The 26,133-nt window shown below is 38.8% G+C and overlaps 2 protein-coding genes across 2 annotated transcripts; one reads left to right on the top strand and one right to left on the bottom strand.

Moving 5' to 3' along the window:
* The first annotated feature begins 3,837 nt into the window (after positions 1-3,837).
* On the top strand, positions 3,838-13,041 carry LOC149034303 (uncharacterized). Its single transcript, XM_089193000.1, has 9 exons — positions 3,838-3,973; positions 6,887-7,155; positions 7,477-7,603; positions 8,192-8,314; positions 8,449-8,571; positions 9,097-9,219; positions 10,169-10,202; positions 10,665-10,791; positions 12,345-13,041. The coding sequence occupies exons 1-9, from the start codon at positions 3,901-3,903 to the stop codon at positions 12,864-12,866; spliced, it is 1,521 nt and encodes a 506-aa protein (XP_089049126.1). The 5' UTR covers positions 3,838-3,900; the 3' UTR covers positions 12,867-13,041.
* Positions 13,042-20,870: 7,829 nt separating this feature from the next.
* LOC149034302 (uncharacterized) lies at positions 20,871-25,669 on the bottom strand. Its single transcript, XM_089192985.1, has one exon. It carries the CDS (start codon positions 25,667-25,669, stop codon positions 21,353-21,355), a length of 4,317 nt encoding a protein of 1,438 aa, XP_089049111.1. The 3' UTR covers positions 20,871-21,352.
* Positions 25,670-26,133: the final 464 nt, after the last annotated feature.

The raw sequence follows: 26,133 nt of genomic DNA, 5'->3' as shown, positions 1-26,133 counted from the left end.
AGTACACAAAATTATGTTAAGTAGAGCACAGATCTGGTTGGAGCATCCCAGTCTTTTCCTGAACCCTGTCTATTCCTTCCTGAGCATTTTCTCCGCTGCATCTGATATCTGCTTGATGACAATCATTGTCTAGATTTTTGCTTGGAATTGACAAGAGGGTAATTACCCACCAGTTGTTGCAGTCTATCAGGGTGCTTTTCTTTCGCATCTTTACAATAGCTCCCTCTGACCCGTCATCTGAAACTTTCTTTCCTACCTACAAACATCGGCAGAAATATTGGACAAGATGGCGGCCGCACTTGCGCATTTCGTCCATAATGGCTTCCAAATAATATAAGAAACTGTATGGAAATTTGTAAAATTTCTAAAATATAACAATCAGGAGCTCATGGTCCCGTCTGCTCTCGATCGAGTTATATTCAGTACTGATTCTGCTATTCATCAAACCTCACAGGGACTCGATAAATAAAAACCACTTACTTCCCGAGCCAGTTCTTTTGTCATTGATTATTGACCTAGGTCGCCATACAATTCTTCAAAATCCGTCGTTCTCCATCCCAAACACTCGCCTATTACAGGAAAGTGCATCAATAAAGTCAACTGCTCTCGATCGAATTGACTGCTACAGAGTTCGAAGCGTCCGAATATCCTGTAAAATTGCCATTTCCTCCTATCAAAAAAGTTCCCAACGCACCAGAATATCCCTTATTTTCCATGTTGAGTAAGTGACGAGACGCCATGTTGAAAACTATGACTGAAATAGTTAAACACGAGCAACGCTGATCTTCAAATCGTCGGCCATATTTGTTTATGTTCTTGCAGGAAAATAAATTAGTTCTCGGTCCTTTTGGGAATAAAAATATGCCAGGCATTGAATGCAAATTCAGTAATCTTGGCGCGAAAATTAAATTAAAGCAAATCAAAATTCTGACATCATGTCATCGCTCTGCCTCGAAAAATCCCAAAGATTTACTTGCAGGTCTTTTTTTTCTTTTTCTTTTCATCAAATAGAAGATCTGCGATGCTCAAATTGTATAAGTCATGGTACAAAACACTCTTCTTTGCAGATCGAGCCGTGATCGCCGCAATATTGAATTCTCTTGATATTCTATTGTTCCGGAGTGTAATACGATATACCGCTGATAATTGTTAGCGGGCTCGAAATGTCCTTGATTTCTGGCGATGAGCTGTGAAGAGGGGACTGAAGTGTCCATACCCCAGCTACTGGATCTACCCTGAGTTCTGTATCGAGGTTCTCTTGGCCAGGGGTCTTTCTTTTCTTGAGAGACCGTATAACTTTATCTGTTTCTTCTTTGATGGCGGTTCAGTGTTTATGTCGAGTTCTGCCTCTGCCTCTGTAGTGTCAGCTTCTATTGCACGCGCTGGTCTGTTCAGCACCTCACTGACATACTCTGCTCACCAGGCGTCTTGCTCTGCTTCTATTCTAAGCTGTCGACTTATTTCTCCATGATGGGGGCATCATTGGTTTCAGAGTTCTTGCCGCAAACCATCTTAGTGATCTTATACAACATACCCTGTTTTTCTCTGCTGGCCGCGTGCTCTGCCTCCGTTACCAAGTTTTCCACTGATGCCCGTTTCTCTGCTTTCGCCATCCCATCGACCGCTCGGTTTTAGTTGCCATGATCCCGTCATTCTCAAAGCCCATTACACCTGGTAGTTTTGGTTCCTTCAGTTGCTGTTTTTTATGTCTTTTTACGGAACTGAGTTGTCACTCTTGTGCCCTGGCCTCTACTTGTTGACTTGCCTGGCAAGGGTGGCCCTAGCAGGAGACTAATCTCAAGCCGGTATAGCTCTCAGAGTCACTGAGACACGCACTCTTACCACTGTGCAAGGTAGTGATCCTTTTGGGAGGAAAAATACTTTGACCCTAAATAACCTTAAGTATAACTGAAAACAAAGTTCAATGCTGAAAGCACCATCTTTGTTTTGACGAAGTAGTCGTTTTCCTAAGCTTTTCAATCAGTTTGCTCTTAGTCGAAAAAATGCGCCAGCAAGTTTATAAAGATTTCTTCATAAATCATTGTATCTTTTGATATTTCCCTCTTTACCAGTTCTTCTGCCGCAGGCGTGTTTGAATTTATGAAAACCATTGGTCTAATTTCATCGATAGCCTCGAATTTCTCCAGTTTTTCCAAGGCACCCGCAGGATAGCGTTTCCTTGCTTCGTTTCGTTACTTATTTTTTTCAATTGATCCATGAAGTGCCAGTTGTAATGAGCAAGCCAGCAACTTTGATAGTTTTAAATCCACAGTTACTTACGAAGAATAAGTGGTGGATACCGAAACGCACAACAAGTTACTCATTGTGTCCTTCGCTGCACGTCTCACGTCTCTAATTTTCCAGCAGCACAACAATGGATTCACGAACGAATTTAGCGAGAGGAACAATAAGGCAATGCCCAAAGCTTTAAAACCGGGAGTAGGGAGGAACCCTCTGATAGAAAATATAGACCCGACTGCATCATAAGGAAAATAATATATACTTTCTGTATCGTCTTTTATTGAAATAACTTTTTCCGTTTACATTGAGCTGACCTTCCTATGGACTGAAAATAGACCAAGGTGTAAATTATATATCGGAATCAATTTGTAACCTTGATATCGCATTTGTGGCATGGAAGGCGACAAATTCAGTCATGAACTGTCTTCAAGGTAACAAAATATATCACCACATATAACATGCAATACCTTTTTCAGTGATTAATCAGACACAATTATCGGTGGCATTCTGATGGGATCTCGCCCTTTTTTGTTTAGTTCTGTCATATAAAGCAGGTTCAGAGACGAAACGCAGCTGTCATTAAAATTCAAACGATAAGCGAAGGTTTGAGGGAGAAAATTTACAGTTAGCACTCAAGTATACATCTCCATTAGCAACTTGGATGATATTGGTAATCGCGTTCGATATGACTTTATTCTTATCCAAGTTTCGCAGTAATGGATGGGATGTTACATTCACTTGATGTTCACCGATGAAAAGCACCAATGTAGTTAGTCAGTAACACCCATGAGATAATATGAGATTATGAAAATCTCTGGAAAAAAAGTTCTTTGAACCTGGCAAGAATTGTTCGAGGAATAATCTACAGTTATTCCGATTTTCGCTCAGTCGAAGCTTCAAATGCATTTCTTTATAAAGTACGCTTTCAGCCTCCAGGCTTTAAAAGCTGATGCGAAAATACGAAAGATGGAAAATATCTGCCAACCAACGGAGGAAAAAAACAAAGGATGATGATAGCATCAAACTTCAAAATATTGGAGCATAGAGTAGGGAAAGGTTTATAGTTATTATCCTCGTTATTGGTGTTCGTCTTGTGCGATAATTCTAAAATGTCCTTTTTCAATTACATTGGTATTATTCTTTTGAATAGAGTAGCTTTTACGCTAAGCGTGGGCTGATATATAACATGTTTGCTTGTTTTTAAAATTTTGTAAATGTTCCTTTTTTTCTTCCATCAGAAACCTTCCGGCTTCGACAATTAGGACAGCTGGAGACTAGTGTTTTAAATGCACCGCAAGATCACGTAAGTAACGATCAAGTATGTTGCGTTTAAACCAAGCAGAAATACTCGGTGACGGGGCAAGTTCCGAGGAAGGTTTTTTAAAAGAAGTGGAACAGAAAGGCAGGTGTGTAGTCATTGGCAAAGTAATAAAACCATACTTCACCGGCTGTGAACAAACAATGGGCGGCCGTCACAATTGACACAATTCACGTGGGTCATGATTGGCAACAGACGAATTCCTATTGGCTATGGGTGACAAAAGAAGCTCTCTTAACAAAAACAAATAAACCATAGATCAGATTTAATGTTGGTTTGTTAGATCCGGCTCTGCATTCAGTTCAGAACACAAGTAAATTTTTGAAGTTGTGTTTTTTGACATGCATTGCGTTTGTATCTGTGTTTTTCTGATAATTATCTTCCTGATGATGTCCAGGGCAGTCGGATTACAAGGTAAATCTCAGCGTAACTTCTAACTGATCGCAAAAATTGTGACTAAAAATTGTGGTTTCATCAAATGCTTCTTTCTGCTCTATTTTGAGTTGTCCTTAAAGTAGGGAAAGTTTACCTTCACAAGATAAAAGTTGTGTACTACGTCAGCACCTTAGTTAGGATCCACAACACCTTGCAAAAAAGATGATCCAAATGTGACAACAGCAACGTTATCTGTAACCTTCCACTTACTTATGTAGTTTTAGTAACAATTACTGACACTTTTTCGCACTGACACTTTTCAGCTAGAGGAAATGAAAAACTGAAAAAAAAAACTGAATTCGGGAACATAATTAATGATTGTCATGAAAATTTATTTTACATGAATTTAAATTGCTTTTGAAGGAGAAGCTTGAAGTTATCGCTGATATCATTCGGGAATTCTTACACCTCTAACCCTTAAGCTGAAAACGCAGCAAATGATTCTAGACTTAAGGCGAGCGTAACATTTTTTGCTCAACAGCCTAAGGCTGTGATAAAGAATATTCCTTTCAAAAATGGAAAAAAAGCATCACAAGTGGGGGGTTCATGTTGCTCGTGGCATTTGTTTACCAACACTCTTAGATGAAAGGTTACAGTATCAGGCAGCTCAGTAGACAACATTAATATCTTGGAAAAGAGAGTTGCTTTTAAAAACTAAAAAGAAAAATGTGATTTTCTCAACGCACTCTTCTGTGATGTAAATGGTAGTTGGAAGGTTTCCTGATGGGTTTTACCCCGAGTAAATTACATAAAAACGGATTTGCTTATGCATTGTTGATTCCCAGCGACATATTCCTACCTGACAATAACCAATCTTGGAAAGAACGCCTTCTTTTTAACCGCGAGCCAAATATCCAGTGTGACTCTTCCTGTTGAGTTAAAACTCATTTTGAACTCCAAGATATCTGTAGAAGAAATTTCTATAATTATTTGTTGATTAATTATTAATAGCATAACCTTTTTGTCAGTTTTTTTTTTAATTGGATGGAAAACAACAACACATTGCACTTATCAATATTCGATGAGAATTTCTTGGCAGCTGTTAAAGTTTGAAATTTGATTAAGATCACTTTCGAGATAATGAATGTAATTGTGGTGACTTCCCAACTTATTCTCCATTTTAGACTTGTTGTAACTCGAATAGTTGACGCTGGTTATCAAGAAGGCTGCCCCTCGTAAAAATTGGAATGGATTCATTCTCTACCGAGTGAAATCGATATATAGTTTTGGCCCTTAGGGCGGTTAGCAAAAGTTTGCATCGCGTTGGATTTGTTCCCTGAGGTTTAATGGTGTTTATTTTCCCCAAAAAGAATTCCGTCATTTTTATCTATTTTCATTGAGAAAACTGCAGTGTTTTACAAGGATTTTAAACCCTATGAAATCCGTAACTGTACTTGTGTAAAATTGCGGTAATATCTTATGTGTTTAATATCGCCAATAAGCTGCTAACGCGTCACTCGCCTTTCGCACCATTTTGTCATGTCGACGAATGAATAGTAAGTGTTCAAGATTCTCAATCTAAGGTCGTTTGTCGGAGGCCTATCTTATCTATTAGTAAACAGAATAAGACAATGTTACTTGTATGCGCTCACTCGTGAGATAACCAATTGAACACAAGAAGAAAAATTCCATTTCTACAAGCAATAATGTGTACTATTTTCTATATCATCGTCATTATTATTATTGTTAGTGCTACGATTATTATTAGTGTTACTTTTACTACAATAATGATTATTATTATTGTCATTGTTACAACTAACCTCCTGACGAAAGAAACGATGGAGATTCCTATGGAAATTATCTTTTGTTCTCTTTGCGTTCACATAAGCCGTTGAATCTATGCTACAATGTATGGGTAAGTTCCTGATTTTATTTTCTCCCGTGTGATCGTCGAGCACGTCCGAGATGAGCCATCCAAGATGTTAGCTACAAGGAAAGGACCCTTAACCAAGTCTCCATTTAACTGAGCCTAGTTTTCGAAGTTTCATGCAGTAACATATTACCAAAGTGTTTTAGCTGCTTAATGTTTCTGATTTTATCCCGCAGGAACTGAAAATGTTTTCATTTGTAATTAAGATTTTACCGACTGGAATTTTCTACCATTCGGCGACTTCTATAGGCTCCTCGATCAGATATGTTAAAGAGTTAAACAATAATCAGACAAGGACTGCTGAGAAAAGCGCAAAAGAGATTACAAAACAGTGGTCTTTCCTTTCTGTCAAAGTCTATATCTGCAGCCCAAGACACTAGGCTGTAATACTTTTTAGACTGCTGCTTAAATTAGTGACATAGTTAGGTTCATACACAAACGATATATTGATGACGTTTTTTTCATTGATTTCCATAACTATGCCTTCCTCCAAAAATTGGTGGTTTAGGATCTAAAAGGTTAAGTTCTTTTGATTCGCCATCTTACAAACTTCAATCTAGCCTGTGTTGTTTCAGACTATGTTTTCAAATTCAAAATTCGGTGAAAATTTGCCTTCCGTAGTACCAGCGTCCTTATATTTAACATTTTAAGAATCAAACTGTAATCCTCATTGTTTATTGACTTCAGTGAGTGGTAAAAATTCCTATTTTTTGTAATAATAAATATTATATTTGAAAAAGAGATCTATGTAATTAAGGAGTCTAGACACCCGCCCTAAGTGCAGTGTTAGATTAATTGTTCAAACGGGAAGAGGAAAGTCTGATCGCGTAGCCCCCAATTCCCATGTCAGAGATTAGGGAAGCGTAAATAGATTACGCTTCCATACAAGAGAGGGGGAGAGAAGCCTCAGAATAGTTGATCGGGAACTAAAATGCTCCTACGTCTTCCACTGATCATGTTTGATGATCATTTTTGCCAGACGAAGTATTTACTGATTTGTTAAATATTTCTGTTCCGTTAAGACGCAGACCAGTGTCGTAGTTTAGAGTTTAGGCCTGAAAGAGCATTTGACGGCAGTCGCCTTCTAAATCACGTGATTCGTGTTGCTGAGGTTACGCTGAAGCAGTTTTGTAAAATGATGTGTTTTATGGACACAGACTGTGTCAGTGTTAATCTTGAGAAACAACCAGATGTGAATGGAAACTACAAATGTGAACTGAATAATGCTACCCACGAAAGGCGTGTACACGAGTTGAGGTCAAACACGAATTTCTCTTACCATGCAGTAGAGGTGAATGTCTCATTACTACTTACTTACGTTAAGAATCTTGTTCGCTGTTGCAATGATATTTGTTGGTTTGTTTTGATTCTTTCAAATGTCGCGAAATCATGTTTTCATCCTGGGAAGAAAAAAATCACTTAATTTACTATCTTTTTGAATCCCTTTCCTAGATATTTGTTGCGGTACAAACTATTGAGAGCTAAATCAAAACGTGAACTTTATTATCAAAGTAGATTACTGGGGATGTAAATAAAGCAGAAATATGAATAGGAAACTTTCGGTCTCGAAGGGGTATTGTTTTTCACTGAAATTGTTGCCTTTCTGCGTTAGAGCGCTTGTGTGGGAAACCCTTGCAAAAACAACGGTACATGCCAGAGCGGTTTTAATGAAGAAGGTTTTCGCTGTCTGTGTCCAGCTGGATTTAAAGGAAAGAATTGTGAGGCCGATTTTAATACAGGTAAATAATACAATCATTACTTCATTAGGCATTTAGGGTTAGGTTCCTTTTCAGGAAAATGAAATGGTTACTGACCTTGTGTTGGACAGTCGATTCTTTAAGCAACAAACCGCACTTTCCACCGGTTTACTTTCAGTTAACTTTCTATCGCCACCTCCTCGTGATTAACAATAGTTCCGATTGTTCTTCAACAACTCAAGTGGGTTACTACGGCGGTAAACCGATATAAAGTGCGGTCTGTTGCTTTTATGGAATAACTATGGCTTTACCGGTGCGATAAACGATAGGTTTTTGACCAATTAGGAGCTGTAGTATTTCAGTTATTTTATCAAAGTTATTAAGTTTTCCTTCTTCATAGACAGAACACTGAAACAGTCCTTTTATCTCACCATTCTTTATTGATTAATTTACTTGTTCAAGCGTTTTCGTTTGTTTCTTATTTTAATTTGATAATTATTGAAAAGAAAATAAATAAGCGGTGTGTGCGACCATACAAAGACTTTATGATGTAAAATCAGATAGATGGCGGGTCACTAGACGACTCACAAGTAGTTCTATTATTAATGATTGAATATTTCATTCTTTCAGACATTGATGAATGTGTTGAAGGGTTACACAACTGCAGTATTGATGCCTTTTGCAACAATACCAACGGGTCGTACAACTGTACATGTAAACCTGGATTCGTTGGAAATGGGCGAGACTGCGAAGGTTCAGTTCTCAGCATTACGACTTAGGTTACCGAGAAACTATGAAGATTTTGTCAAAATCAAAATAACTAACGAGGAAAAAACTTTACTTTTACAAGTTGATCATCTGCTGTTTTCTTTTTTCATTTATTTTAGACATCAACGAGTGTGTTACGCATTTACATAATTGCAGTCAAAATGCAATTTGCCACAATACCAAAGGATCCCACACCTGTACTTGCAAACCTGGATTTACTGGAAATGGGCACAAATGCGAAGGTAATCGATTGTTTCCTGGAACAAAACTAATCTACAAAAAGGTCCAAAAGGCTTTCACGAATAGAGACAAAAAATTTTTCAGCATAGAAATGCAGCGTAGAAGAAGAGTGAAATCAACCCTAACAGACAGAAGTAGCAAAAAACCGCACGCAAACCGCACTGTTTGCTTGAGAACCGAAGTTTTCCTTTTTTCTAATCGGGATATAAGTATCTAGTTGATTAGTGAAAAGATCTAAAGGTTTTATTTTCAGAAAGTACCGTTGAGGCTAAACGAACTGGCTGATGCATTTAAGAAACAAATATGATATGTCAGTGTAAACCAAATAAACGTTCAAAACAAACAAAGATACAAAATCAAACAAAAGCTTTGTCATGAAAATAAAAAATGAGCAGGTGGGTGTTAGTTGAGCTGGTAACTAAACTTGTAGGTAATGGGTGAGATGCTGTAGTTCAGCCGTTTGTCAAGTACACTATTTCCGTTGTTGATTTTGATGTTTGTGTTCATGTTTGTTTTAATGTTTTTAGATATTGACGAGTGTGCTGAAGGGTCGTATAACTGCAGTCTTAATGCCATCTGTGATAATACCGAAGGATCGTACAATTGCGACTGTAAGCCCGGATTCACCGGAAATGGCCGAGAATGCGAACGTACGTAAATCAAAACATTTTCTTTGGGAAAAATAACGGTAGTGAAGGTTTGCTTGAGAACCCAAGTTTACCTTTTGAACGTTTCAACCGAAAACGTATAGCTGTCTCAAAGTTACTTAAGTTACTTGATTCCTAGGCATAGAGTAAATGATACCTGTCATGAAAAATAACGAGTACTCCTCGTCTCGTATGGGAGGGCGAATTATGGAATTTAGTCTAAATCTGGGTTTTCAGGATCAACTGAAAGCAGCCACTCAGGATTGACCAATCTGTAGAGTTAAGGGGGCTTTAATTCCTTCCAAATAATTTTGATCATATCTGTGCTTTGCTTTAACTCAACTACTGTTCTAGTATGAAATACGGAACCGTAATGGTGATAGTTAGAAGCCACCTTAGACCGTTGCTGGGGTAACGTTAAAGACAAAAATTTTTTAATAAAAGTTTTAATAATAACTGAAAAATATTTTTGGAAACGGCCACAATTACTCGACGACGAGAAGTAGAATAAATTTGTCAAACTTGTGTGAGACACCTGAAAAGCTGCAATTACTAAGGACGGGCATGATCAACATTGGTTGGAAATTTTTGCATTTTCCCCCTTTGCTTTTTCTGATTTAACGTAAACAATGGTTGTTTAAATAGTATTGTAGTGTAAATACCTCCAGTGTATTGTATAAGGTATTGTTTTAGCATTCTTAAAAATTAGTTAAATTTTAGCAAGAAGGATGGAAATATCGTTGGAGGTATTAACTTATAAACGCTCAATTGACTTCAATTTTAACGAATGGTGTGAGGAATGTGATCGCGTATCATGGCTATAAATTCAGAATTGCTTGTCAGATATTAATTTTAAAGTTTTAATAGCATAGTCACTATAATCGTGTCGCAAAAAAAAAACAACTAAAAATTGACAGTTTCTTATAATCGCAATCATCTTTTCGTTTTGCAGCTTGGAGGTGTAAGCATGAATATCATCAACAGATGTCAGTAAAATGGAAAGTTGATGACGATTCACAAATTTACCGACAGTTAAAAAGTTTACCTTAAGTTTTTCGTACCTTCTAGTTTGTTTCTCTTCTTTGGGTGGGTTTGTTGTTGCTATTTTAATCATAATCGTTGTTGTTGTTGTTTTTTTCTCTTTTTAATAAGTAGCGTTCAACGTCAGGAGACCCAAAGCCCCATACAAATTGCGTCAAATAATTTTGAAAATGACAATCTCATTCTACGCACATAGCAATCCTTTCCTGTTCACTTAAGTAAACGATTGAATTATTTACTGTCGATCATCAACGGCGGAGATGCTTCAATGCAGCCGGCGTATCGAGGACAACTCTGAGCCATTGTGTAACTCTTGGGCTTCTAAACTTCTTTTAAGTAAAAAGACAAAAAAAACAAAAACAAAAACAAAAACATAAACTAATGTTATTGTTTGTTTTAATGAAAAGAACGCTTGAGAGTGGTGTGGTGACACTCCTTCTTGACTCAAACCCAGTTCCCGTTTTTTGCCACATGGGAGATTTTGGATGTGGAGATGGAGGTTGGACACCAGTCATGAAGATTGACGGCAGCAAGGTGTTTTTATTTGTTGTTTTCTTGTTTTATGTCTTATTTTTTTCATGTATATGTAGAAACAACGAACTTTTAAAACACACCTTGACTTCTTCTTCATCGTCTCATTATGATCGTTTGACGCTGCTCAAATGGTCACTTAATTGGTATTATTGATACTTGTATTCACCCTTAATTTCCTTCAGAGCGAACTTCAGAGCTCCTGATTTCACGTGATCTGCACTTTTACAAAGTATAAGAGACAAAGATGGTTTAATAGCGATAATGGCTAGCTGTAATACTAACCATGTTGGTTTTTTTCTCTGAACCACCTTACACAGTGCAAATTGCTGCATAACTTGGAGTTTGAATTATAAGGAATAGCCCCATTCTGTTCACTCGTCCTATAAATCTTTAATCTTAAGAAACATACCGATTTTCTTTCATTGATGATAATGAATGGGAAACGTATCAAGCATTTCTTACGTGTGCTTATGGAAAGAGTGAGTCCACTGCAATTTTTGATGATCTAGACTGGTTCTCTCACTGTGTCCGCGCGCTCTAAAAACTATGATCAAATCAACTTATCAAATCAACTGATCGACTGATTACAAGTCAATGCTCCAGTTTTTCGATAAACGTAGCTATTCTGTTTCTGTCGTTGTTTCACTCTCACATTTCACCCTCACAACCACGCAGTTAAATCTATCGTTATTAGAAACTTTCAATTAGTTCAAATTTATTCAGACACTGGTACTATCTTTTCGCAACCTCCACTAATTTCATTCAAACGCCACTAAAACATAAGCCATTCTTCAGTCAGAAGTTTATTACAAGTTAATAACCAATTTGGAACTTTGGAACGCGCTCGCACACGATACAAAACCTCACCTTTCATCCATATGCATAACGTAGAGAAAATGTCGAGACCCGAGAGATCCATTAAGATTACTGGTCACTTCACGTGCACTCTAGTAATGCCATAACTAGCACTAGTTGCAAAAAGTTATACATTGGTGAAACAAGAAGACGACTTGATGACCGATTTCGAGAACACCTTCGCGACCTAGAAAGAAATGAAAAGGTTGACAAACCAGTCACTAGATCTCTCCTATCATTCCAAGCAGCATGTGGCAGTTTGCGGCCTTGCCCTACATCTAGGCAGTTCGGAAAGCCGCAAATTTCTGGAACAAAAATTTTTCTTTCAAATCGGCCCTCCGCTTTTCATTCAACTAATTTTCTTCTTGTTTTTCTCATTACCATGTTCCCACCGATAGCGTAGCTCGATTTTCTGCATATAGACACGAAAACAACCCACAATTTCTCCGTTCGCTCTGACGAAGGGCTAACGCTCGAAACGTCAGCTTTGAAGCTCTTAACGATGGCCATTTTACGTTAAAAACTCCGTTGATAATACCAATTTACCTTGTTATACTCTCTTACCGACGCAGCACCACAGTTTTTTCAGAAATTTATTCCCCTTTAATCAATTGAAGCGGTAGCTTTTCTTTGAAACCTACTTTAATGCGATAAATATTACAAAAGAAATGAACGTAGGTTTTGGAATTCTCTCCTAGCCAACGTTTGTTTATAACAGTTCTCACTGGAGCGATTACACAGAATACAATCTCCCTGGAGGAGAAACTGGATTCGACAGACAGGAAACCAAGTTATCAACCTACTGGAATACTCCCTTCTCTCAAATCTGTCTAGGAATGGATATCGGCCAACAGCCCAAATTCATTGTCATCAATAAGCAATCTGAATCTCTGTACTCACTGATCGCTGACGGACAATACCGTCCTACTTCACTGGGTCGTGACTACTGGAAGACGCTGCTTGGTTCTGAGGCCTCTTTGCAGTATAATTGTAACCAGGAAGGGTTCAACGCAGGAGGTCACGAGGAGCGTTACTCCAAAGCTCGAATTGGTATCGCTAGCAACAACGAGAACCACTGTTCCTCATGCAACTCGAGGATCGGATTCGGTACAGGAGGGAGACCTGATGACTCAAACAGTTGTGGAAACGAAGCGGAAAATTACTCTACAGATAATGGAGAGAACCACATCAAAGCCATGGGATATATCATGGTACAATGAGTAAATACTGAACTTAAGAGCTTAGCATTCATTTAAGTTATCAAGTTAAAGAGTTGGCACTTGCTATTGAGCTATCAAGGTCTTAAGCCTCAGGGGCTAATGTGCAGGAATGTCCATGAGACTCTAGAAGTTGATGTTCATCAGTTTTAGAAGCAATCGTTTAAGGCTGCTATTCCACACCACTAAACACACACTTTCTTTTCCAGGCATTTATATCGTGTTCGTGGTAGAGAAAAATTGGAATGGGATTTAAAAAAGGGCACCCGTGTCTAGTGTCATGTACTGTGACAAAACATCAAATAGGTAAATTTTTCTGGCAATGGCCAATTTATATTCACTGCAAAATAGATGGACATGGGATGAGCTTGCCTGATATATAAGATTGAGAAAAAAATTGTTCTTGACATACTGCCTCCCTACCTTTGAGGTGTGAGACTAAATATGCTGACGTAACGAACAATTCATAATCCTTATATTCACCATTACGAGAATTATGGCGGAGGCACCATGAAATATGCCGAGCGTAAGATGTTAGTGGAATATAGGACTTGAGGACATCAGAAAAATGCACAAGTTTGCACATTTTTAGCCATTGATAACTTCTCCGACGCTTGCACCTCGATCTACCTTATGTTGTTGCTTTGTAGTGAACTTTTATTGTGCCTTTTATCTCTTATTTCAATTTGTGCGTAAGGAAACATTTTAAAGAATTTAATCAATTTTCGCATTTATTAAAACTGTGAGATTTTCACTTGACAAGACTCAAGTACCTAGGCTGGTTTAGAGTATGTGTAGTAGGTGTGTTGGAAATATTTGCGAAAGTGCAAGTCTTGAGACTGCTTCCAAAATCGGGCCACTCGTTTCTCACGATTTAAATTTCGATAAGTAGAAGCCAGTTAACAATTGGTTCATGCTTTAGCGTGCACTATCGAGTTCTGGAGCACGTGGGAAGTTTGGAGAGCACGAAAGAAGCGTAAGAGTTGCCCGTGGCAATAGCCGAGGGCAACTCTAGCTTCTTGAGTGCTCTCTAAACTTCCCACCTGCTCCATAACTCGATAGTGCATAGCTAAAAGCATGAACTGGTGGAATTGTGCATTAAATCCGACGCGAAAAACGTACAACAATATCAGAAGTGATTGTTCGCGGTAAGCGAAATATTAAGTGAAGTGAAGCGAATCGTGACGGCGCTGATGCCGAGTCTCCTTTTCCGTTGTTTTTCTCTTTTTCTGCCTCATTTAAGAACTCTAGCCCAAGGGAAAAGGTCGGAAAATTGTCTTCGTTTTGGGACTGGTGGGCCGAGTCTCTGTTTGTATCCATTATTGTCGCAAAATATATTATTTTTACCGGCGCTAACAATGGCCGCTCGCGCGAAAAAAAAAATTTCTGGCGAAGCGATTTGCTCACGCTATCAGCGTGCACTATCGGGATTTTGAGCACGCTTACGTATACTGGATTTGATTGCGCGGCTCTGCTAGCTATGTTATAACACTGTTTAGTAGTAGTTTTTAATAACTGTGACACTTTGCAATACTTGTGACACTTTGCTATAAAATTGTCGTAATTTGTAGCAACATTTGTGGCACTTTATTATTAAAAAATCTACTGTACTTTTATGTAAAAAAGCTGTCGCACTTTGTAATAACAGACCATCGCACTTTCTAAGAAAGCAAGCTGTCACACTTTGTAATAACACACGTCGCATTTTGTAGTAAATTTGATGTAGATGGTCGAAGAGCGAGTTGATCCAATAATGACTATCATCCTTATCATTATTGCAACCATAATAACAATATTTGTTATGATGATAATTATAATCATGATGGTGATAATAACTGAGGTAATAACAATGGTAGTGATGGTGATATTGATGAGAACGATGATGATGATACTGGTGATAATAATATTGATGAAGATGAAAATAATGATAATAGCGTGTTCCGCAACGAAGACCTTTAGGCGGAAAAGCAGTTGTCAACACCATTTATGTGGAAAACTTGAGACTGCATGATAGTGTCCATAAGAGCAAATGTCCTTATCAAATGAGTTTGTGATTGAAATTATTTGCTATCAGTATTATCGAGTTCTCCATAATATAGGAGTATGGAAATATAAAAATATGTTGAGATTTCCGCGAACTTCAAGCACAGCTGGTCAACGTATCATACACATTTTCGTTCACGTCAATATCACTATTACTATTACTGTTACTAATGGAGGTAAAATGGTACTAATGGGGGTCAAATGCTGTTTGATTACCTGTTTGTAGAAAGGAATAGGAATAAAAGCTATTGAATTGATTAGCGCGTTATCGACAAATCGACGTAGGACGAACATCACAGCACTTACGAGAAGAAACCTTCTAGTGGATAACATTTCTGAGCAATGTCACATATAATATCAAACATACTTCAAAGCACCTTCAGTAAGAAGGAAATTTCACAATTCTAAGAAATATTCCACATGGACTCCTTGAGGCCAGCAATTTGTTTATGACAGTCGATGAGTCGAGTAATAACCCAACGTTTTTACTTGCCTTCCTATAAAATGTATCCATGTTCTGTGGCAGAAAAACGAGCACGTCGCTGGTGTCACCAGAGTATAGAAAATTCAGGGAATCGGTTCGATTACCATTCAGTAAAAACAAAACCAAACTTGGACGATCGCCAAGATTTCAATGGAACATCGATCAACTGAGAAAACAGCGGGCGCTTTACCGTTAGTCCAGGTGGAAAAAGAGCAAAAACAAAAAAAAAACAATGTTCTGTGAAAATAAAGCAATTATACTGCTTGTGTTAAGTGGGGGATTTTGCTTTTTTGATTTAGAGTTCTAGCACATTTTGCTATTTTGATTTTTCCCTCCCTGAAGTTGAGAATCGAAAAATCAAAATGGCACAACGAATTACATCGGGAGAAAGCTCAGTTCATTGGGGAAATATTTGAAGCTCTTCTCTGACAATCCACGTTCATTTTCCAGATAGCAGAGAACTGGCACTCCTTCATTCACAATTGATCTTCTCTGACCACCATCCAACTCGGCCAGCTGCATACAAGCACCTCACATTATTTGAACAATCCAATCTCTTCTTTTTCAAGCCAACAGGTCTCAAATAACTGGTTTAACTCTTCGCAGCTTCAATAGCATAAGAAGTTTTCTTTCCTGTTAATGGAGTCACCTCGCAATTCAAAGCTGAAACAACTTCTGGAAGGGTTGGGCTAGGGATGTGTTTCGGAGTAGACAAATAAATCTGCCAGATAGCCTGCTTTGTCAACCAAAGTCTTGCAACATCTTCAGAAAATTTAGTCTCTTGCAATAATTTCTTTACTGGGGGCAATCCTTTTTCAATATCTTTTAGGGCTATTATAAACTCGTGAAAGCTTTCTTTCCATTTTGAAATAGTTTACAAGAAAAAAATAACAGCCAATCCCAAAACCAGAACTCTAGCTCCAACGCCGATCCACTCAGCCTGTTTTTGTTGAACATTCAGATTGTAGAACTCTAAAAACTGTGGTTCAATCCCCAAATGCAGTTCATCTTTATGAAATTTATTGTAAAGTTCTAAGACATGGTCAGTTTTCGTGAAATCTTGTTTTGCCTGATATTTAAAACTATCATAGGTTGCGTTTCAACAAAGAAGCTTTGTTCAATGCGCTCGATACTTTTCATATGCAGCTTATTTCTCAACAGCAAGATCATTCTTACCATCAAATGAAGCTGTGTTGATTATTGCTCCATTAACCATATTTGCTATCTCGTCATTTCCTTTTTTTATCTATCATTAATATCTAGAGTTGTTTACTGACTTTCTTTTGGCTGAAGTTTAAGATTTTAATCTACAGTTGTGGTATGAAATTCTTCTTTAAGCCTCTCTTCCATATCATTAAAGAAGAATGAAACTCCCTCTGAAAGAAACCAGAAGACTCCAAACTTAAGAACAGTTGTTGTAAATCCGCCAAACGTTTTTGATAGTTTGGCAAAGTGTCATAATCTTCAAGATAATATTTTATTGCAAGAGAAGCTGAGACAACTCCGGTGAACTTCACATAGTTCATGAAAATAGGACTCGGATCAGAAGTCATTGACTCTTTTTGAGGTCTTTCCGATTCCAGCTGCAATACCTGTTAATGTAGCAGCATCGGCCACTATTTTCATGTGCTTATTACGAGACATAACTTTATTTATGATGATAATTTTCAGTCAATCATCTCAATAAACTTTATTTAATAACTGGCAATTCATCAGCTATTTACAAAAGGATTAAAAACTATTATCTATATTAATTACACTATACTGCTGCTTTCCGGTGCCTTAGAGAGCTTTGCTGATTTCTCCTTTGAACGACCCGAGGGATTCCGCGCTCCTACCCTTGCAAGGAAGGCTATTCCACAACGTGGAACCACTACGACTAAAACTAATTTCAATATAATTTGTGAGAGATTACCTCAGGCTGTCGCTTGTATTGTGTTCAAAGAATTTCGAAGTTAAATAGTCCGGGGCTAACCCAGGTAGGCATTTGAATACCATGGTGGCCTTTTATATGATTCACTGGCGGTCAAGATATTCCACCTTAGAATGTCTGACAATTGGCTAGCGCCAGCGTCATAATTTGAGAATTTCAGAAGGCGAGCTGCTCTATACTGAAATTTTGCAATTCGTCTTCTAACGTTACCCTACAGGTTCTCCAAACAGTACTATAGTAGCCAAAGTGAGGTTGTATTAAAGCTTGGTCTACAAGACGCAAGGTTGCTTTGGGAACCAGGTGCTTAACACGTTTCATGGCCCTGATTCCAGAAGCAGTCTTTTTGGTAAGTTTTTCGAAGTGAAAATATCAGCTGAGTTTGTCGTCAGTTGTTACACCAAATGGTTTTGTTGTTACAACCTATTCCACCTGAGTACCGTCCATTGTGACTGACGAGGAAGCAGTAACGGTATTTAGCCTTTGGCCAGATCCTATCAGCATAAATTCGGTTTTAGTAAGTTTGTTTGCGTATAGCCAAGTATGCACATTTGATATGTCCTAACTAAGACATGATTCAACGCTGTCTACCTCATTATCTGCATATGTGAGATGCGTGTCATCGGCGGACATCGTCGGTTCACCGTTTAAAAATCCCTTTGGAAGGTCATTTATGTATAATAAACCGAAGATAGTCCCCTGAGGGACACCGCAGGTTAGTACAACTGAGCATTGTTGTGTACCGTTCTCCAAATACGACTGAAAACATTTTAATGAATTCCTAGATATAACATGAAGGTCAAGCTTAGATCGGAGAATGTTGTCAAGGGAACGGTATTGAAAGCTTTCTTTAAATCTAAAAAATAACTTCGTTGATTGTCCAATGTCTATATCGAGGTATATCATATGCACAGGAGTCAATTGCCTTAAGCAAAGCTGCAACAGTTGAGTGAGTAGCACGAAAACCCGACTGATGTTTGCATGGTATATTCTGTCCAGGCCAGTTGCCTTAGACTTGTTTAGTTGTTCATAAGTGAAAAGACTCTATTTGCATTAGTCGCATGGAGATAAATCCATTCGTCTAATTTCTATGGTATGTCTCCGACTAACAAGGGTATTGAGCACGTCTTCATCTTCACCTGATTGGTCTCCGACTGGCTGCAAATCTTTTCAGTTTCTACGAATGGTTATTTTAACGAAAGCCATGACCTATTTCCTTTTATAATGAAGTTCAGGTAGCGAAAGAACTATACCTACTACTGAAAGTGTTATCTGAGTGCGTCGGGATGATGATGTTTCAACATGTTGGGCCACTGGCGCTTCTTCAGTCTTGAGTTCCTTACCATTCATTTTATGGTTTGATAGATAATTTTCCAGTACTTACTCGAGTTCTTACTCAAGTACCAATGACAAGAACAGCACTTGCGATTGTCATGCACTTTCCACAATTCAAGCTCCATCTGCCAGCAATTATACTAAGTTCTCTCTTGATCATGAAGTGTTCATTCAAGTCCTTCAGAAGGTCATCTTCATAGCAAGGGTGAATATGAGCCTATGCTTTTGTATGAAAGTTGTAGAAATGTACCAACCATAGCGGCATTAAAAGTCTTTGAAGACAATGAAGCCTCATATCTTTTGAAGAACTTCTCGACATCTTTCTCAGAAAGTCACTTGACTTGATCTTGAGTGAAATGTTGTCCAGTTATTTCTTTCGCTTTACCTCTTACAACAAAAACAACGAGTTGCTCTGGATGATCTGAATCACTTGAGGGTTCGGCCTCGAAAGTTTTAATAACATCTTTAACAGCTTCTTAATCATGTTCAATGATTTCCATTTTATTAGAAAGAGATGCAAATATTTTCATTGAATTACTTCAAGATGAATACTATAAGAATGACGAAGTGAGAATATGAGATGTGAATATCTCACTCGCTTAAGCTCAGACATTAATTCGTTCTGCTCATCAGATTTAAAGTCGCCTGTGTAATTCTCAAATATAATCTTCATGTCTTCGGATGATGGTGTGCAGAAGAGAACTGATTCAGCGATGTTCTCTCTGGATGGTTTTACGATGCTTATCATCTGCCGTGCGAGGACCCGAACCCTGATTTCTCTGTATCTTATGCTGAGAGCTAAATGCCGGGTCAAAAAAATTATTGTTACACATCTATCGAAGCAGCACAGTCATCAAGAAAGATCAGTGTATTAGTCACCTCGAACACGTAACTGATAATCTGATTTTGAAGTGGACTTAAGACAAAGAAGTCATTATCATCTTATTTCGCTTCTCTTCCATTTGGATTCGGAACAAGAATGTGCCTCGGTCGACGTATTGCCGAGTTAGAGCTCCATTTGCTGATGGCCAGAATCGTGCAGCAGTTTGACTTCTCTTACCCACCGGAGGTAGAGAATGTGGAGCCGTTCATGAGAGGGGTCACCATTCCCGACAGACCTGTTAGAGTGCGGTTTGTCGACAGAAAATCAGTCAGATTTTCATGTTGCCACGTTCACATTGCATTGTAACACTGTTTTGAGCTGAAAGTGGGACAAATTCTGATGACAATTTGTTTAAACAATCCACACTTATTGGATCGAAGGTGTTCAAAAAGTCACATTTAATAAGTCAGTTTCAACCATTTCAGTGATTCCCTACATCTAATGAATAATTTTGTCTTTTAGCTGCCAATCACTTTACATTTTAATTCTCTTCAGAATTATTCAGTGGTGTTACTTGAAGGTCACATCTTCTCGTTAATAATTTCTGTATTCTTATCAATATAGTATATGATTGCGTAAGCGTGAAACTCAGAGTCACAGAAAAGTTGTCTTATTGATTAGCTCAACCTTCAGATATACCACGCTCTGCGAACGCATCGAGCACTATACCGCAAGGATAGACTAAAGCCAAGACTTATGTATATATTTGTGCATTTCTAATACATTTCAACGGTCTAATGAACTATTTTTCTCGCATGCAAATTTTTGTTGAATACAAATATATTTCTTATTCTTTCGGTTTTCATTGTAACTCACAGATATGGCACAAAAGTAGCAAACGAAAAATCTGTCGAGTTTTTTTGGTCAAAAAATGCAATCCTCTGCATAAATTTTCCTTTGATATTAAAGTAACCTTTTCCAGGCATTCAGTTGATAAAACGGAGGGAAATAGTAGCGGCAGAGCGAAAGTGAAGGATAATGAGTATACAAAAGTAACTATAAGCATACGAGAGTCTGTGTGAGGATACAACGGTACCTACGCATAAGGGTATCGATTAATCCTTTACACCCTAAGGTCAGTATGCATATTCTCCATACTGTTTCCTATCCATTTCCTAAGGTGCTGACAAGGAGATTTTGCAGAACAATCAAGAGCTCCTGTTGATCATTTCCATTATTCTCGTGACCTTAATGTTTGATTCAGGAGTGATATTGTGAGGAGAAATTAGATGCTAGTCATTCTTAGGGGTTACAGGGTTAGATTGATAAAATTACTGGGGTATTTATGAAAATGCAGTGGTTTGCATTACCATACAAGAGTGTCTCTTTATCTCTTTTCTTTAAATGTGTTTATTTTGGCATGTTAAACCACAGTATTTCTTGTCAAAAGCCTTGCAAGAAATTTCCAAAAAATTAAAAAAAAAAACTTCTTTTCCAAGTCACACATTTGTTTAAAAGTCTCTTGAATTGACTAACTAATTACCTTTGAAAAACGATTAAAAATTTTCTTTCCTCGAAGAACTAATCGCGTTCGTAACCTAAAAATTGTCACACTTCGCTTGGCTTGTTCATTGAACTTATGACTAAAAAAAATGGAGTTTTTTAACTTTGGAACTCTTATAAAGAGATAACATTACACGCTGTCTTGTTTTAGATTATTAAACTTAGATGTCTGATAAGCATTTTACAGAAGTGCTTTCATCTGTGTATCGATCTGAGTTGTCCTTCGCAGATGGCTTCCTCTTTTTACAGGCTAGTAATTAAATAGTTCCGAGCTTTACTGAGCTACAGAGGATTTATCAAAGTCATGATTCTTAAGGTGCGCTAGGCACCGGCCAATTTCCAAAATCAAATGTCACGTTGTCGCCGATGATCATGAATGGCGCCCATTGAGAAATTTTGTCAAAGCCGTTATTTCTCATCCACTTCCTGGCCTTGTGGAGAGATTCACTGGCGCTTTCACCGCGGAACAAATGTTTGTAGAAACAAGTCATGAACTGCTCTGTGGCTGTGTCATCCAGGGCCCATCGTGCCGCCAACACTGAACGAGCTCCGGATCCTAAGAACGCTCGGGCAATGCCAATAACTCCCTCAGTTCTGATATGTCCACGAGCACTGTGACAACAACTAAGCACCACTAGTTTAGCTCGCAACCGAGTTTTTGAAATATCCTCCATCGTCAAAAGATAATCTTCTTCTCGAGGAAAAGGCGGGAGTGGGGAAGGGTGCTTAGGAGAAAGAACAATATCCCCTCTTTCAGCATCACCATGGGCAGCAATGTGTATCAAGCTCACTGAACTTATCGCTTGAAGTACAGAATGCTTTGTCGCGGAATCTCCTATCAAAGGCGTTACCCCAAGAAGTCCTCCAATCATCTCTGCTTCCTTTCTAGCACACGGCAATTGTGTTATATTTTTGCGCCTTCCCTTATAAATCACCTCTCCAACCACAGGGTCGCCCACTATCAGTGCCCCGGTATGACTGTGATAGTCTGGAGGACTGTCTTGAACAAGCTTGAGAGTCGTTAGAGAGGGAACTATCCGAATCCTGCATGTATCTGATAAATACTTGCCTCCTTCGTCAGCCAAGGCTGCAAATGGTACTTGGTACACACAGGAGTCAGGGACAATAATGATCTCGGGTTGCTTCAGTAAACTGGCCACAGGAGCGATGATTATCTTGTAACACAAGTGAAGACTACTTTTGAAATCTTTGGCATCATAGTCACGCAGCACTGAGCGGTCATCGTAATGAAGTGACATCAGTTCGGTGTCATCTAAAGATTGATCTTTGCAATTGTGTTCTGGTAAAATGGTGTGGCTGCGGAAGGCTTCTTTAAAAAACTCATCTAACTCAGGAACTATTCCGGTCACCTTGTTTTGGTCCAGGTTCACTTCCTTTACTGAAAACTGAATAGCTCCCGTTGCTTGAATTATCCAAAACCGTACATAATTTTGACCTACCGAAAGGTACAGACAGGTACAGTCCGCTTCTTTTGTGATGATCCCTTGAATACCACACCAAGATTGTGGATCGCTTGAGATCTGCTCTTGAACAGAGTACCGAGCTGCCATCAGGTCGGCCAGGCCTCTTGCCCTTCTCAGCTCTTCGACGTAAAGGGCATCTTGCGGCTTTCCAGTGGAAGAAAGCAAGCGACTGAACAACATGTAAGGAAAGGTGCCGTGCTCTTCTAAAAGAGATATTTGAAACTGATCGTTTTCTTTAAGAAAACCTCTCAAAGTTTCGAACTTTTGGATGCCTTGAAAAAGATATGAAGAAGCCTCTTTAAGATGAAATTGTGACATCTTTAACACCGATATATTACAAAGACAGTGAAACTCATTTAGGTTGTGTCCAATATCCCTACTTAATAGGAGGGCCTGCTTAAGGTATTCTTCAGCCATGTCATATTTACCAAGCAATTGGAAACACAATCCTAAATCGCTGTAGTTAAATAGTACTCCTTCTCTCTCCCCGATTTCCATGTGAATTGTAAGGGATTTCACGTAATATTCTTGAGCCTTGCCATATTCACCACGCTTACGACAAATTAACCCGAGGTGTCTGTAATCTGCTGCTTCCCCGCTTCTATCACCGATACCCTTTCTAACTGCCATTGCCTTCTTTAGATAGTCGTCAGCCTTTGCATACTTGCCGAGCGAGAGAAACAAACCTGTGAGGTTTCCATAAATACGTGCCTCATCTCCTTTTGCACCAATTTTCTTTTTGATACGAAGTGCTTTCTCCAAACACTCTTCAGCTTCGCTATATTGACTAAGGCAAAGAAACAATAATCCTAGGCTTCCGTAGCTTGTTGCTTCTCCATTCCTGTCGCCAATTTCTATTCTGAGAGCGAGTGCTTTCTCCTCATATTCTCGAGCCTTGTCATAATGAGCAAGTGACTGGAACAAAGATCCTAGGTTTCCGTAGCTTGATGCTTCTCCATTCCTGTCGCCAATTTTTATTCTGATAGCGAGTGCTTTCTCCTGATATTCTCGGGCCTTGTCATATTGACCGAGTGATTTAAACAAAGTTCCTAGGTTTCCGTAGCTTTTTGCTTCTCCATTCTTGTCGCCAATTTCTATTCTGATAGCGAGTGCTTTCATCTCATATTCTTTAGCCTTGTCATAATAAGCAAGTGATTGGAACAATGATCCTAGGCTTCCGTAGCTTGTTTCTTCTCCTTTCCTGTCGCCAATTTCTATTCTGATGGCGAGTGCTTTCTCATAATATTCTCGAGCCTTGTCATAACGAGCAAGTGATTGGCATAAAGATCCTAGGTTTCCGTAGCTTGTTGCTTCTCCATTCCTGTCGCCATTTTCTATTCTGATAGCGAGTGCTTTCTCCTGATATTCTCGGGCCTTGTCATATTGACCTAGTGATCGGAACAAAGTTCCTAGGTTTCCATAGTTTTTTGCTTCTCCATTCTTGTCGCCAATTTCTATTCTGATGGCGAGTGCTTTCTCTTCATATTCTCGAGCCTTGTCATACTTTGCAAGTGATTGGAACAAAGTTCCTAGGTTTCCGTAGCTTGTTGCTTCTCCATTTCTGTCACCAATGTCTATTCTGATAGCGAGTGCTTTCTCCTCATATTCTCGAGCCTTGTCATAATGAGCAAGTGACTGGAACAAAGATCCTAGGTTTCCGTAGCTTGATGCTTCTCCATTCCTGTCGCCAATTTTTATTCTGATAGCGAGTGCTTTCTCCTGATATTCTCGGGCCTTGTCATATTGACCGAGTAGTTTAAACAAAAGTCCTAGGTTTCCGTAGCTTGTTGCTTCTCCGTTCCTGTCGCCGATTTCTATTCTAATAGCGAGTGCTTTCTCCTGATATTCTCGGGCCTTGTCATAATGAGCAATTGATTTGAACAAAGTTCCTAAGTTTCCGTAGCTTGATGCTTCTCCATACCTGTCGCCAATTTCTATTCTTATAGCGAGTGCTTTCTCCTCACATTCCCGGGCCCTGTCATAATGAGCAAGTAATTGGAACAAAGTTCCTAGGTTTCCGTAGCTTGTTGCTTCTCCATTCCTGTCGCCAATTTCTATTCTTATAGCGAGTGATTTCTCCTGATATTCGCGGACCTTGTCATAATGAGCAAGTGATTGGAACAAAGTTCCTAGGTTTCCGTAGCTTGTTGCTTCTCCATTCCTGTCGCCAATTTCTATTCTTATAGCGAGTGCTTTCTCTTCATATTCTAGAGCCTTGTCATACTTTGCAAGTGATTGGAACAAAGTTCCTAGGTTTCCGTAGCTTGATGCTGCTCCATCCCTGTCGCCAATTTTCATTCTGATAGCGAGTGCTTTCTCCTGATATTCCCGGGCCTTGTCATAATGAGCAAGTGATTGGAACAAAGTTCCTAGATTTCCGTAGCTTTTTGCTTCTCCATTCCTGTCGCCAATTTCAATTCTGATAGCGAGTGCTTTCTCTTCATATTCTCGGGCCTTGTCATAATAAGCAAGTGATTGGAACAAAGATCCTAGGTTTCCGTAGCTTGTTGCTTCTCCATTCCTGTCGCCAGTTTGTATTGTGATAGCGAGTGCTTTCTCCTCATATTCTTGGGCCTTGTCATAATGGCCAAGTGATTCGAACAAAATTCCTAGGTTTCTGTAGCTTGATGCTTCCTCATCCCTGTCGCCAATTTCTGTTGTGATAGCGAGTGCTTTCTCCAGATATTCTCGGGCCTTGTCATAATGAGCAAGTAATTGGAACAAAACTCCTAGCTTTCCGTAGCTTTTTGCTTCTCCATCCCTGACGCCAATTTCTATTCTGATAGCGAGTGCTTTCTCCTCATATTCTCGGGCCTTGTTATAATGACCAAGTAAATAAAACAAAGTTCCTAGGTTTCCGTAGCTTGTTGCTTGTCCATTCCTGTCACCAATTTCTATTGTGATAGCGAGTGCTTTCTCCTCATATTCTTGGGCCTTGTCATATTTATAAAACGATTGGAGTATTATTCCGAGGCCTCTGTAACATCTTGCCTGGTCGTTTTTGTTTCCAATCGTTTTCACAAGACTGTGTAAGATTATCAAACATTCCTTGCATACCTCGATGGCTTGCAACACGCGACCAGTTTTGTGAAGGTACTCGGCGATCACCATACCTACGTATATAGCTTCTTCTATGCTGTCCATCTTGACCCTGTTTCTTCTCAGTTTGAAAAAAAAAAGAAGAAATTAGTAAAAACTTATGCAAGGATTGTTTTTCGAAAATCTCTTTAGTTTTAAATTTCAAATTGCAATTTTTATCTTCCCCTCCCCACCTTGTATTCTTTCTGTGTTCACGTGCGGTGCACGTAATTTCGCAATTAGCAAATCATTTTTCGCGAACTTTTATTGCTTGTTTCAACAGAGTTTAGTCAATTGTTTTTGAGCTTTCGCTCGCGCTATTCTTTTAACCCTTAGTTTTGAGTTTTGAGAAGTTTCGGAGTGTTTATTTTAGCCACAAGTTTCATACATATTTTCTACGGAGTTTGGACTTTAGCTTCTTTTTCCGCATATGGATTTTTTTTACATTGTCCGTCAAAGGGAACACACCCTTGCCGTCTGTTCTACTAGAGTGTTCGTTACACTGTCACGCCAATCACGCAAATCAGAGA

This window comes from Pocillopora damicornis, chromosome 14 (genome assembly GCF_964200805.1).
Source record: "Pocillopora damicornis chromosome 14, jaPocDami1.2, whole genome shotgun sequence".
In the NCBI taxonomy this organism is placed as follows: Eukaryota; Metazoa; Cnidaria; class Anthozoa; order Scleractinia; family Pocilloporidae; genus Pocillopora; species Pocillopora damicornis.
Note: the sequence above shows the minus strand (reverse complement) of the source record. Positions and strands in the feature narration are given on the sequence as shown.

Bases quoted from the DNA above. Each gene is read 5' to 3' on its own strand.
- LOC149034302 (XM_089192985.1), bottom strand. From the start codon at position 25,669: ATGGACAGCATAGAAGAAGCTATATACGTAGGTATGGTGATCGCCGAG.
- LOC149034303 (XM_089193000.1), top strand. From the start codon at position 3,901: ATGCATTGCGTTTGTATCTGTGTTTTTCTGATAATTATCTTCCTGATG. The intron at 7,604-8,191 runs GTAAATAATACA...TCATTCTTTCAG, and splicing joins TGAGGCCGATTTTAATACAG to ACATTGATGAATGTGTTGAA. The intron at 10,203-10,664 runs GTCAGTAAAATG...TTTAATGAAAAG, and splicing joins CATGAATATCATCAACAGAT to AACGCTTGAGAGTGGTGTGG.